Raw genomic sequence first — 14,786 nt, 5'->3', positions numbered from 1 at the left:
CTTTATGAAGTTAGTGAAGTTTTTCTAATCCAGAAAAAGACAGAGACTTTATTAGTCTTATACCAAAAAACACAATTGTTTACAATTTTTAAACATCCTTATAAATAGAAAGATCTCAATACACAGATTTATGACTCTATTACATAAGATTTAGACTTAAAAACTCACTTTCAAAAACAAACTTGTGAGAAGGTTCCAATTCCAATAATAGCAGAGTGGTTCTATCAGACCAATCCTCCTGCTGATAACAACTATAAACTCTAAGCAAATTATTAAAAGCTATCTGTAGTCAAATGCTCTGCCACTAGACTGTCACTGTGGTGATCATTTCACATTATATACAAATACTGAATCATTATGTTGTATTCCTGAAACTAATAGGATGTTATAAGTATAATTATACCTCAATTAAATAAGAAAAAAAAAGGCAATCTGAAAATCTAAAAACAATCCAAAGAGGGCAAAAACTGAATGGGAGACAACACCTGAAAGGAGAAAACAGTCTTGTATGCATTCCCTATCCCCCTTTATTAAAATTTTTTGTAGAAGGATAAGCCCTAGTTGGAGCCACAATGAGCAGTGAAAGCTTAGATGGAAACCTCTGGTCCTAAAAGTTTGAATAATGAGAGAAAAAAAATGGGGAATGATAACAGCAACTAGAAACTAAGAAAGAAAATCCAGAAAGAGTATTCCCCGATTTGTGCCCAAATCTCCAAGTGACCTCCAAACTACATAAGTAAAGGTGAGAACTCCAAAATGTCCAGTTAAAGCTAAAATATCTGAACAGATTTTCAGCTGCTATCCACTACAGGTAAGACAGAAGTTTAAGTTCAGCCAAGTTAAATACTTGCTAAAAGTAAAAACAATATAGCATAATCCAGTGTCTCTAGAACATAACAGAATTGAGCACCCAGAATGCAATCCAAAATTACTACATAGGAAATCTTGGCAGAGAAACAGAAACCATTAAAACAAAGAATGAGGGATGCCTGGCAGGCTCAGTTGGTGGAGTGCAACTCTTGATTTTGGGGTCATGAGTTTGGGCCCCACAATGGATGTAGAGATTACTAAAATTAAATAAATAAAAAATAACAAACTAAAACAAACAAGCAAAGAATGAAAATCCTAAAAGTGAAAAGTGCAATATCTAATGCAAAAAAAAAAAAAAAAGAAAAAAAATTTTCACTGAAGGTGCTTAACAATAGAGCCAGTGAACTTGAAGGTAAATCAATAAAAATTACCCAATCTGAAGAATAGAGAGAAAAAGATTTAAAACAAATAAACAACAACAAATGTCTTAGTAACCTTAGTAATATCAAAAGTTCTCACATACTGTATATCTGCAGTCCAAGAGGAAAAGAGAGAATGGGGAGGAAAATGATACTGAAAAGCTATTATAGGATACTAGGACTAGAAACGATAAATAACAGAGTAAATATAAATAAATTTTTCTTAATTTCTTTTAATTCCTCTTAAGTTTTTAAAGATACATAGAATGATATAAAGTCAAAATTGAAGCTCTGTATCATGAGGTTTATGGCATCTTTAACATAAAAGGATGGATGAAGGTTAAATAAAACTATACATACAAGATTCTACATCTTAGGTGAAAAAGTACAATACTAGGAAGTAGACTACAAAATGTTAAAGAGGTATACTCCAATCCCTTAAGCAGCCACTAAAAAATAATGCAAAGAGGTGTTGTAGCCCAAAAAGCTAATATATAAATTAGAACAAAATTCTAAAATATATTCAACATTTGAAAGAAGGTAAGAAAATCAGAAGGAAAAAAAAAAGATGAGAAAAACTAAAAGTATTAAAATGATAGATTAAAATCCAATCATAATAATAAAGAAAATGTTGGGGTTACCTGGTAAAACAGGAACAAAAATAGCAGATTAAATAAAAGTATTATATCAATGTTAAATTTACTGAAATTTTGATAATTGTGTTCTTATATTAAAAAACCCAAGTTTTTCTTATGAAATACACACTTAAGTATTTGGGAGTAAAGGACCATAATGTATTCAACTTACTCAAGAGTAACAAATACCTATTTTATATTTCTTTGGATAGAAAAATAAATATCATTACCACTCATATTGACAAAGTTGTTAATTTCATTATATTTGAGAGCCTTAAAAGCCCTGTAATAATAAGAAAGCTCACATTTACTAAACATTTCCTATTTGCCAGGCACCTTACTACGTTAATTCATTTATGTGTGGGAAGAAAGAGTTGATAACAGTGTTTTCAATGAGAATAAATGATTTTGCAATTAAATACACTTAGAAAGACAGTTCAGAAAGACAGGTCTTACCAGAAAAGACATCAAATAAACTTGTTCCATCACCATTGTCATCATCTGCTGCCATGATCCTATTTCCTTTTGACAGTCGCCATCTAAAGCATGAAATATAAAGATTTTTCCATTGTTAAAATCAACCTCACAATTCAGAGAATAAACCTAGCTTTCAGTTAAAAAGCAATTTTTAGGGGCACCTGGGTGGCTCAGTCGGTTAAGTGTCCTACTTCGGCCCAGGCCGTGATCTTGCAGTTCACGAGTTCAAGCCCCGCATCAGGCTCAGTGCTGACAACTCGGAGCCTGGATCCTGCTTCAGATTCTGTGTCTCCCTCTCTCTCTGCCCCTGCCTTGCTTGCACTGTGTCTCCCTCTCTTTCTCTCTCAAAAGTAAACATTTAAAAAAATCGTTTTTAAAAACAGCAATTTTTAAATGTGGACACAATGAATAAGTTCACTCTCTACCATCACTTCAAAAAAAGTGCCTACTGTTTTCCAAAAGCTTAAGCTTACTTATTATGGCTAAACCATGTCACAAAGTAAATGATACTAATTTTATAAAATAGACCAAAATACAAATTAATTTTTATACAAAAATAAGCCAATATCATACTAAATAAGTACAACTACATGAGTTCTGTGAGTCCTCTTAGCAAATCATCAAACCTGGGAGCAGTCTGGGGAACTCCAGACATACGTGTTTTCACCAATAAGAGAGTAAGACAGGTAAATAGTAAAGAATTTGATACCATACTAGGGTTTGTAAAGATGTGACAAAAGACATACTCTCATACATCACCCAAGTATATACTTGCACAAACTCCATGGAGGCAATTTGACCATAGCTATCAAGTTTTTATATGCACATAATCTTTGACCCAACAAATCATATCTAGTAACTCATTCTGAGAGATATACAAGCACATGGTTACAAAATATATATACAGGAAAATTCAATGTAGTGCTATTTGTAGCAAGAAAAAAGCAATAGAAGTATCCAAAACAGCTTAAAAAAAAAAAAAAAAGAAAGAAAGAAAACCTGACTTATCTGACATTTTCCATTCTGCCAGTAAAGTCTGATGAATGATGCCTGTGGTCAATGAACTATGGCCATTGTGGATACGGACAGTCATTAAGAATACCTGCACCTGTATATTTCTGCTCCCACCAACTGAGATATAGGCTTATCGATAGCCAGATCACATTTACTACCAAATCCAATTATGCAGGTTTCCTTATTTTTCTAAGTAATAGTATTATGAAAGATTATATTGCCAAAGGAAGTTCTTTTCCAGTAAAAACTAAGCTGAATGCTTTGAAAAGATTATAGGTGAGCAGAAAGATACACACACGATTGCTTGTCAAATCAAGTGAAGGTGAGATAATCCAAAATAATGGAAGAGAAAACCTAGTCTGTATTCACACTGATTAACAAGTATCTAGGGGCGCCTGGGTGGCTCAGTAGGTTGAGCATCAGACTTCAGCCCAGGTCATGATCTCACAATTCACAAGTTTGAGCCCTGCATCAGGCTCTGTGCTGACAGCTCAGGGCCTGGAGCCTGCTTCAGATTCTGTGTCTCCCTCTCTCTCTGCCCCTACCCAGCTCGTGCTCTGTCTTTCCCTTTCTCTTTCTCTTTCTCTTCCTCTTTCTCTTCCTCTTTCTCTCTCTCTCTCTTTCAAAAATAAATAAAAACATTAAAAAAGGAAAAAAAGAAAAAAACAAGTATCTAAATTCTTACTCCATTTTAATTAAAGAAGGAAGGAAGGGAGGGATGGAAATCATAAGCAATGTCTTATAGGTGTGGTTTATGCAAGAAAGAAGTCAGGGGGCACCTGGCTCAGCTGGTAAGGCATTTGACTCTTGATCTCGAGGTCATGAGTTCAAGCCCCACACTGGGTATACAGCTTACTTAAGAAAAAAAAAGAAAGAAAGAAGTCAGAACTCTGATCACTGGACTCATTCTCAAAGAAAAAGTCATGGTTCTATCACAAGAGATACAATTTACGTTACTACTTTTAAATACAATCAAAGTATATATCTTTTTTTAAAGACGTTTGTTTATTTTATATTTAGAGAGAGAGAAACAGTGTTCATCTGAAAGTGGGGCAGGGACAGAGAGGGAGGGAGAGAGAGAGAGAGAGAGAGAGAGAGAGAGAGAGAACATCTCAAGCAGGCTCCACGCTGTTGGCACAGAGCCTGACTCAGGGCTCAATACCATGAACAGTGAGATCATGACCTGAGCAGAAATCAAGTCAGATGCTTAACCAACTGAGCCACCCAGGCACCCCTAAAGTATAGCGTTTTGTTCATTACTCACATTCCCCACTGCAACACTTTTTCCAATTAGCTGAATTAACTGTTATAATATAGTCTGTACAATAATTACAAATGGCATAATCATATTTGTCAAATAACAGAACTAACTCTTGGTAAAGCAAAACTACTGACATAGCAGAAACTCACAGGCTTTCTAACAGTAACTTATCACCAGCTATAAACCGTCATATGGGGGCGCCTGGGTAGCTCAGTCAGTCGGTTAAGCAGCCAGCTCTCGATTTCAGCTCAGGCCATCTCACAGGTTCAGGAGTCTGAGCCCTGCATCGGGCTCTGGGCTCACAGTGACGAGCCTGCTTTGGATCATCTGCCTCCCTTCTCTGCGTCTGCCTCTTTCCCGTTCACATGCATGCGTGTTCTCTCCCTCTCTCTCTCTCAAAAATAAATAAATGTTAAAAAAAAATAAAAGTGGTGCCTGGGTGGCTCAGTCGTTAGGCAACCAGCTTTGGCTCAGGTCATGATCTCATGGCTCGTGGGTTTGAGCCCCCTGTCAGGCTCTGTGCTGACAGCTCAGAGCCTGGAGCCTGCTTCAGATTCTGTGTCTCCCTCTCTCTCTGCCCGTCTCTGACTCGCACTCTGTCTCTCTCTCTTAAAAATAAACACACATTAAAAAAATTTTTTTAATGAAAATAAAAAATAAAAATAAATTAATTTAAAAATAAATAAACTGTCATATGGAGGAGGGAAAATCAGTCAATGGGTTTTTTACAGAATGGTGATAATGATTTGGTTAAACAGAAATCTAATAGATCAAAGTCTTCATTGCATATCATTTTACAGTTTTAGTTTTTACTACTGGCAGGTATTACTTAAAAAAAAAAAAAAAAAAGATGGGGCAGCTGGGTGGCTTAGTCGGTTAAGTGTCCCAACTCTTGATTTTGGCTCAGGTTATGATCTCACGGGATGAGCCCCACACGGGGCTCCACACTGAGCGTGAAGCCTGCTTGGGATCCTCTTTCTATCCCTCTGCCCCTCTTCCCCACATGAACCCTCTCTCTCTCCCTGTCTCTGAAATAAAATAAAAATACAATAAAATCTTAAAAAAAAAACAAAAAAAGAAAGCAGTGTTGATTCATAATTACAGGAAATGTACCATACTAATATCATGTAATAAGACATTAACAACGGAGAAAACTGGGGAGGGAGATGTAGCATGATAAACAAGATTTCTCTGTACTCCTGATTTTTTTTTTTTAAGTAAGCTCTACACCTAATGTGGGGCTTGAACTCATGACCCTGAGATGAGGAGTCACATGCTGTACCTGAGCCAGACAGGCACCCCTGTGCTTCTGAATTTTACCATAAATCAAAAACCATTCTAACAAATGGTCTCTCAGTAAAAAAAATATTTGTATATTTCATCATATTAGAGACAAAATATGTGTATCCTAACATCTGCTCAGGAAGAGCATATGATAAATTCAATACTAACTCCTAGCAAACTTGGGAGTTTATGAAAATTTAAGGGACCTTTTTTAAACTGATAAAGGATATATTTCTACTACAAAACAAAACAAAACCCTCAAACATCATACATGATGATGACACCACAAAAGCATCTCCTTTAAAGTCAAGCTTGCTTCTGTTTGAAAGAAGAGTAAGGCATGAATTGAGACAGAACTGGAAAGAAGCAAAGCTGACATTATTTAAACTATGGCCACCAATGTAGAAAATCTACAAATTATTAGAATAAGAGTTTTTTTTAAGTTCCTGAATGTAAGATAAACACACAAAAATGCTTTCCTGTATGCCAGCAAAATAATTTTAAGGTTTTTTTTTTTTTAACTTTATTTATTTTGAGAAAGAGGGAGAGAGAGCGTTAGAGAGGCAGAGAGGGAGTGAGAGAGAATCTGAGCCACCCAGGCACCCCGCAAGAGTTTTAAAACATAACTGATAAAAAGATATTTACAACAACAAAACCATTAAGTACACAGAAATTATATTCTCATTCTCTCTCTCTCCTCCCCTCTTTCTTGGTGCCTGGGTGGCTCAGTTAGCTAAGCATCTGACTCTAGGTTTCAGCTCAGTTCATGATCATCAGTTCATCGGTTTGAGCCCTGTGCAGAGCCTGCTTAGGATTCTCTGTCTGCTTGTCTCCCTGCCTTTCTCTCTCTCTCAAAAATAAATAAACATTAAAAAAAAAAAAAGAAGATTCTCTTTCTCTCTCTCTCTCTGTCCCTCTCCCTACCCATGCACTCTCTCTCTCAAAAAAGAAAGGCCTAAATCAGGGGTATGGAAACCTTTTCTTCTTACAAGGCCAGAAAGTAAATATTTTGTGCTTGCAGGCCATCTGGTCTGTCACAACCACCTACCCCTGCCACTGAAGCTCAAAGCAACCAAAGACGACATGTAAACAAATAGGTCTGACTGTGTTCCAATAAAACTTTATTTACAAAAACAGGCAATTTGCTTCTGATCTAAATAAATGGCAAAACATAATTCAATCATATTTAGGAAAACTCAATATCAAAGTTGGCAATTCTCCCCAACTCAATGCAATCCCACTCAAACTTAAGAAGTTGACCATAAAAATTAAATTGAAATGTAAAGGGCCTAGGAGAGGCAGGACATTTTTTATTTTGGAGAAAAGGAAGTAAGCTTTTTATTGAAGTATAACATATAGGAAAAAAACGACCAATCATAAGTATACAGTCCTATGATTTTTGACAACCTGCACACATCCATCTAACTACCACCCAGATCAAGATACAGATCAATACCCTAGAAGTATTACTCATGCCCTCTTGTAGCCACTATCCACTCCCAAATGTTGGCAAAGATGTGTAGAGAATAAAAGCATGCATACGGCTGATGACTGGTTTGTAGAAGGACCTGCATATCAATGGAAGAGTGGGAGGAAGAGTGGAGATAGGTAGATTCCAAATGAGAACACCATTAACTTTGGAGGGAAGGCATATATGAACCTCAGGCAGAAGAGGATTGGGAGATAAGACTGTCAAATTTCATTAGAGTCAAACAGAAGATACTAAATGTCCAACTAAGGAATCTGGCCTTGAAATTTCAGAAGACAAGAGCACTGAAGGTTTCTGAGTTAGAAACACTGGTATAAAGAGAAAAGATTAACATGTGGAATGAACTAGAAAGACAAACGTGTAGGAAAAGAAACTGGGAAGGAGCTTATATAAGAGTCCACATAATAACATAACCCAAGATGGAGACAGTGAGATTGAAAAGGATATTTATATAAGGCATAATAATGAAAGAAAGCAAATAGGGTAGATGCCTAGATATGGGAAATATAAACCATTATCTCCTGCCTGAACTCATTCTCAAGCTACAAACTCTCATTATCTTTGATTCGTCCCTTACATCCACACTCACTTTCAAGTGATCACAAATTCTTAGTGATTTTATTTTTAAATCTCTCAAATTTAACATCTCCTTTCCACTCAGTCATTCCAGTTTTCAATATAATTATTACTCATTTAAATTATTACAAAGTCTCCTAACTAGTTTCCATACTACCAACACCTTTTTCCTTCTACCACTTTCCACACTAAAGCCAAAATCTGTTGACTTGTAACCTGTTTCACTCCCAGGTCAAAAAGCCTTTAAGAACTACCCAAAGCAACATTATTGAATTAAGCTTCCCTAGCACAGAACTACAAGGCCTTTCCAGAAATATCACTACTTTTCTCACACTGCTACTCTAACCTACCCTATTGAGCCACATGAGATATTCTGTACTACCACAGCATATTTCTATTTTTTTTAATGCTTATTTATTTATTTATTTATTTATTTATTTATTTATTTATTTGAGAGAGAACGGGGAGAGGGGGAGGGGGGGGGGGGGAGAGGCGGGGAGAGAGAACCCCAAGCAGGCTCCAGCTCCATGCTGTCAGCACAGAGCTTGACACAGGGCTCAAATTCATGAACCGTGGGAACATGCTCTGAGCTGAAATCAAGTCAGACACTTAACCAACTGAGCCACCCAGGTGCCCCTACCAAAGCATGTTTCTATAATGCGAGGCAGCACACACGTTATTGAGAAATAGAGAAATGATGTTAGTGTAATGCAGAAACTATACTGGTTCACACAGGGTTCTTCCCAGATCATTACAGTTTTGCACCATTAACAGCAGCTAAATGCAGCAACTCTTGAAGGAATCTAGTCCTACACTGATGCCCTTACCCTAGGTGCCCATCACTCTCCTTTCTTCCTCTTGTTTCAGTACAGTAACAGGCTCTGTCTTGCAAGGGTGTAAGCATGATTTTCCTCAATCTTTGTCAGGGTACAAATAACCCAAATACCAGGCAATAAGCCAAAGCCATCCAGTCTGCCATCACAGTATTCACATCAAACCTGCAACCTGTGTTTATGTCCCTCTGTTCTTGTCTCCACAAATCAACAGCTTCAGTTCTTCCTTTTCCTCCATCAGCCTATTTCATCTTTCTTCTTTCTTGAGAAAAAATCTATATTGACTGAGATATTCATTAGGAATTTTACTTGCCTTAACTATGCCAACATTTTAATTAAAATTGTTATTGTTCCTGTTGGTGCTCTAGTAACATGAGTAGAGAGGTTTTGAGTATTCTGCCCCTATTTTTCCCATAAACCCTGTTTTAGTGACTTACAGAACTAAAGGTTTTTCAAAAATGCATACATTAAAGCAGAAATGTCTGTACTTGCAGTTCCTGAATTATGCCATGAACCTCAACTCCACAATCTCTTGCTCATTCTATTGCCCTGCCTGGTCTGCTCATCCTCTCCCCAACCCAGCTACCATAAAAGAGAACCCCCTTTTCTGGAGACATAGTCAACCCTCATTCCCTTATTGTACTGACATACTAAATACATCATTACATTTAGCTACCTCCATTGCAATCATTTGCTTTCTAAAGTTGTTCTTATTGGCACCTGGGTAGCTCAGTTAAGCATACAACTTTTGGTTTTGGCTCAGGTCGTGATGTCAGGGTTCGTGGGTTCAAGCTTTGCATCAGGCTCCGCACTGACAGTGCGGAGCCTGCTTGGAATCCTCCCTCTCTCTTCTTTCTCTGCCCCTTCTCTGTTCACTCGTAGGGCCAGGGCCAGGGCCAGGCAGGGCAGGGCAGGGCAGGGAAGAGAAAGAGCGGAAGAAAGGAAGAAAGGGAAAGAAAAGAAAAAAGTTGTTTTTAGACTTCAGCATGTTTTTAGACTTCTAACCTGAAGGAGTTAGAACATAAGACTGATGAGTCCCACTCCCCCAGTTTTTGATTCTGTAGGTCTAGAGTGAGACATGAATATCTGCAACTCTAAAAAGTTCTCAGGTCATGCTGCTAGTTCAAGGACTACACTTTGAGAACTACCTTTTTAATTTTTTAATTTTTATTTTTTAAAGATTTTATTTTTAACTAATCTCTACACCCAATGTGGGGCTTGAACTTAACAACCCCCAAGACCACAAATCACATGCTCCACCGACTGAGCCAGCCAGATGCCCTAAGAACTACCTTTTTTAGACGAGTGCTGTCCAATAGAACTTTCTATAATGACAAAAATGTCCTATATCTGAGCTGTCCAATATAACACTAACCACATGTGACTATTGAGTACATAAAATATGCATAGTGTTACTGAGTACATTAGTCTCCTATTGCTGCTCTAACAACTTACCACAAACTTAGTGTCTTAACACATATTATCTTACAATCTCATTTGCCATGAAAAGCTCACAGAAAGGATTTCACAGAGCTGTGGTTATTACCGTTTCAATAACACCTAACTAGCTCTAAATGCTATTGGGCTCTTATAAAAATGCTTTTGAATGTTGTACTAAGGCAATGAACTCCTGGACATCAGTATCTTATTTTCTATACCTGAAAAGCAAAATTTATTACGTTGTGTTAAACACTTGATGAACAAACACAAGGGGGTAAGGGATAAAGAGTAAATACTGCCACAAAAAGTAGGGGTACCAGATCAGATTTATAGACCCCTCTGCTGCCACCTCACAGTGCTGGAAAATTAGGAACTGCTTGTACTGAAACACAAACCAACAGTCAGCAATAAGATGCTAAAGTTAATAAACACATTCCTGTAAGTCCCAATTCACCAAGACCAAAACCAAAAGAGATCATCAACATCTGTCGCCTCCTGACATCTCTACTTCTTTCACTGGCACTAGCATTCCCTAATAGCCTTCTGATACAAGTCCACAATGTTTCTCCCATTTATCCTCATTCTTTCCTTCTGAATTTTATTTCAGGCTCCACTATACCTATCTAATTATCTCCTCTCTCCAAATATATGCCACACACAATTGCTGGATTCGTTTTTCAGAAGCAATCCTGCTCATTATCACTTCTTGCTCAAAAACTTTCCATTACTTCCCAATGTCTACTGAATAAAGCCCAAACGCCTTACCATGATACACACTAATGCCTACCTTTCTAGCTCCATCATTCACTATCCCAAGGTTTCCAAAATCCCAAGGTTCAGTGAAACTGGGTTCCCGTTTGCAAACACAATTCCTATACCATCTCCCCACTACATCTATGAGCTCACAAGGAAGTATGGGTGTGAATACCTACAGATTAGAATTTGAGAAATGAGGGGTTTAATAATTTATTTTTTTATTTACATCCAAGTTAGCATATAACGTAACAATGATTTCAGGAGTAGATTCATTAACGCCCCTTACCCATTTATCCCATCCCCCCTCCCACAACCCCTCCAGCAACCCTTTGTTTGTTCACCATATTTAAGAGTCTCTTAGGGGCGCCTGAGTGGCTCAGTCAGTTAAGCATAAGCATCGACTTCGGCTCAGGTCATGATCTCACAGTTCATGGGTTCAAGACCCGCATCAGGCTCTGTGCTGACGGCTGGGGCCTGGAGCCTGCTTCAGATTCTGTGTCTCCCTCTCTCTCTGCCCCTCCCCTGCTCACTCTGTCTGTCTCTGTCTCTCAATAATAAACATTAAAAAATAATAAAAAGAGTCTCTTATGTTTTGTCTCCCTCCCTGTTTTTATATTATTCTTGCTTCCCTTCCCTTATGTTCAATCTGTTTTGTATCTTAAAGTCCTCATATGAGTGAAGTCGTATATTTGTCTTTCTCTGACTAATTTCACTTAGCATAATACCCTCTAGTTCCATCCACAGAGTTGCAAATGGCAAGAGAGAAATGAGGTTTTAGAAGTCAGGTGATATATTACATGATTAAGATACCTGGACTTCATCCAGTAGAGAATGAGAGAAACCACTGAAGGTTTTTAAAGCAAGAGAATATCACGATCAAATCTGCATTCCAGGAATTTAACTCTAGCAAGTATTGAAAATATTAGTACCAAAAGATAAAGACTATTAAAACAGTGCAGGAGACAATGAGGGGTGACGAAGTCATCAGTAGTGGAAATAGGAAGCAGATCTGAGATTTGTGACAGAATCAAAAGATTTAATGGAAAGTGTATTCGAATGTCCAATCTTGACCACTTCAAAACCAGAGCCTGAGTTATCTTTTCAAAATGCAAATCTGATCATGCTCCCTCCTCTACTTAAAACCCTTCAGTGCTTCCTGCTGATTTTAGATTTAAGAATTTTGTCACAACTCTGCTTGCAAAGTCTAGGGAGACCTGGCCTCTGCCCACAATTCCAGAGATAGCCTGTATCCTTCTTCCCCATTTCCCAGCAGGCAGTCTTTACTCTTGATCATACTGACCTTCTTTCAGCTCTTCGGCCATGCCAATTGTTCCCTCCCGCCACAGGGCCTCTGCAGGGAGTGCTCTTTCCTCAATGCTCTACCATCACTCAACTCCTCACTGGTATTTTGTCTTAAGTAATGTTTGAGCCTTCCCTGGCTACTCTCTCTCTCCACTATGTCAGGCCCTCTGTTACAAACTCTTATACCACTGTGTCCTTTCTCGATACGGCCTCTTTTCAGTTTATAATTACATTTTTGTGCGATTCCTAAAGAAATGTTCATCTCACCCACTGGAATGTAAGATCCATGAAGACCAGGACTGACTCTGTTCTGTTCACCACTGTATCACCAGCTCTCAGGACAGGGCCTTGCAAGTTAGTAGGTAATAAAAAGATATTTGTTGAATTACTGAAATCCCCAATTTATTAACAATAACTCCAAAGTTCCTAGCTTTGGTAACAAGGTAGTCATGCTTTTAACTGAAATAGAGAACCAAAGAAGACATGATAAATTATCTGTATGGCATCCAAGTGAAGATGTCTAATAGACAACAGGAAACAGGAGTACGTAGCACAAAAGACAAAACATAATTGGTAGAGTTGAGAGTTGAGATTACGGTCTTGAAATCACAAAGGCCAGTGATTCTCCTAAAATAGAAGGGAGGAGGGAAAAGAGGAAGGACTATGTATGGGAATCTCTTGGAAAGAGGGGTTTTATTCACATTTGCTCTCACTTTCCCCTAAATGAGGACCTCAATATATAATTAGAGGGACTACTGACAGAGGAGTGTTGCACCTAAACAGTGTAAAGGCAAAGGTTTACATGTTTAAAACCATGATGATCAAAGAAAAGAGTTGAAAGCTCACTCATAATCATTTTAGGAACAAAGCACATGAAAGGAGGATTACCTAGCCTTTTGTGATAGGACAATGTCTTAAAGACAGTCTAAAGGAAACTTTCCTTAAAAAAAAAAAAAAATTGAAGGAATGAAGTTAAGCATTTATAGAGGAAAACAGGAAAAAGCCAGGGGAGGAGGAGAGTGTCTTTTAAGGTTCCTGGGAAAGGTTAAATCTAATACACCAAGATCCCCAAAGAAAATGTAAAGGGAAAATAACAAACACTACATATACTGAACACTACGTGCCAGGGCCTTAAATGTTCCAAATACATTATTTTAAATCTTCCCAAAATCCCGAGAAGTATATACTATTCTTTTTCCCGTTTCACAGTTGAGGAAACATATAACAAATGATTAAGAAACTTGCCCCAAGGTCAAACAGGTGTTAAATGGCATATTTGGGATTAGATTCCCACTGTCTTTAAAGCCAAATGACAAAATCAAGAATATTCGTGAGAAAAGTATATATTTTTTTTCTTTGAAAGGGGGCCACCTCTTGTGAAATGGGAAGAAATGCTAGAAGATAATTGGGGTGGGGGTGGGGAAATTTTTGCTCTGGTCTCTGTCCTCCAATCAAAGAAGCGCTGAGTGAGATGGGGGAGGGGCACTGAGGAAGGGTAGAGGTTTGGAGCTATAGCTGCGGAGAATGGGAAAGACCAGGGAGGAACCTGGGAAAGACCAGGGAAGAATCAGTCAATGCCAACCCGATCCCTGAAGCACAAATCCTGAGATTCTGCACATTCTACATTAACATCTGAGTTGGGGCCAACTATGTGTCAGGTATGGTTCTAGGCGTTGTGGAGATAACTTCTCTGGGTATAAGAGTAGCGAAAACAACCAACATCAATGATCACCTTACGCTTACGAAAGACCCATTCCTCCAGAATCCCATCCGGAAGCCTCAAGAAGTGCATTCCAAGACAAGATTGGTTTTGGGGGGAGGGGCGGGAGGAGCGGTCGAAAGCGTAGTTCCTACGTGCTCTCACCCCAATTCCCCCCTGGATCCTCTCGAGGGACCAGAGAGGAACGCGAATGCTAGCCCTGAAACTGCACCCGAGGGCGGCGGGAAAGCGGCTACCTAAGGGCCCCGGACATCAGGCGCGCCCCCCCCTTCCGCGACTCCGTGATTCTCTTCGACGCCTGGGCTCCCCGAAAACCGCCTGCTTCCGCTTGGAGCACTACCGTGCCATACAGCCTATTCCCAAGAGCCCCGAGCGGACCGGACCCCCACATCAACTTACCCGCCCTGCCCAGCCCAAGATAGCTGGGGCTCCTTTCTGGACACCGAGGTCTCCCAGGCATCTCCACCAATGCCAGAACGCACTCAGGACGAGGAGGCGGGACCGAGCACCCATGGCCAATCAGACCAGACGTACAGCACGTCCCGGCGCACAGAACTAGTTCCCGCCTTTAGGAGGGCGAAAAAAAAAAAACACGATTGGCGCCAAACTCGCGTAAGCTGGTGCGGAGTTTAAGGGAAAGGGGCGGGGCCTGCGCTGTTGCAGGAAGGGGCGGGGCTTGGAGCTGTTAAGGAGTCTGGGAGAAGCTCTTTAATGAAAGGGAAAGTAAACTCTAAGGCCCTGTCATTTATTTGGTCTTTTATTCTATAAAT

General features: G+C 39.0%; 1 protein-coding gene across 7 annotated transcripts in view; it reads right to left on the bottom strand.

Moving 5' to 3' along the window:
• Positions 1 to 14,505, bottom strand: part of CASP8AP2 (caspase 8 associated protein 2) — a 36,558-nt gene extending 22,053 nt beyond the window's left edge. For 5 of the 7 annotated variants that reach the window (XM_086707420.1, XM_086707417.1, XM_086707419.1 and 2 more), the window contains exons 1-3: positions 14,416 to 14,503; positions 4,135 to 4,210; positions 2,321 to 2,403 (exon numbers count right to left, since the gene is read on the bottom strand). In XM_086707420.1, the coding sequence (XP_086563546.1) occupies positions 2,321 to 2,375 (55 nt within the window). In that variant the 5' untranslated portion in view covers positions 2,376 to 2,403; positions 4,135 to 4,210; positions 14,416 to 14,503. Of the gene's footprint in view, positions 1 to 2,320; positions 2,404 to 2,502; positions 4,033 to 4,134; positions 4,211 to 14,415 lie in introns of those variants that run through there. The other 2 variants (XM_025925775.2, XM_086707418.1) reach the window with 2 other exon arrangements.
• Between the last annotated feature and the right edge of the window lie 281 nt (positions 14,506 to 14,786).

The sequence above is a fragment of the Puma concolor genome, chromosome B2 (genome assembly GCF_028749965.1).
Source record: "Puma concolor isolate L17-30 chromosome B2, mPumCon1.1.hap2, whole genome shotgun sequence".
NCBI classification, from domain to species: Eukaryota; Metazoa; Chordata; class Mammalia; order Carnivora; family Felidae; genus Puma; species Puma concolor.
The sequence above is the reverse complement of the archived record's forward strand: the minus strand, read 5'-3'. Positions and strand labels throughout refer to the sequence as shown.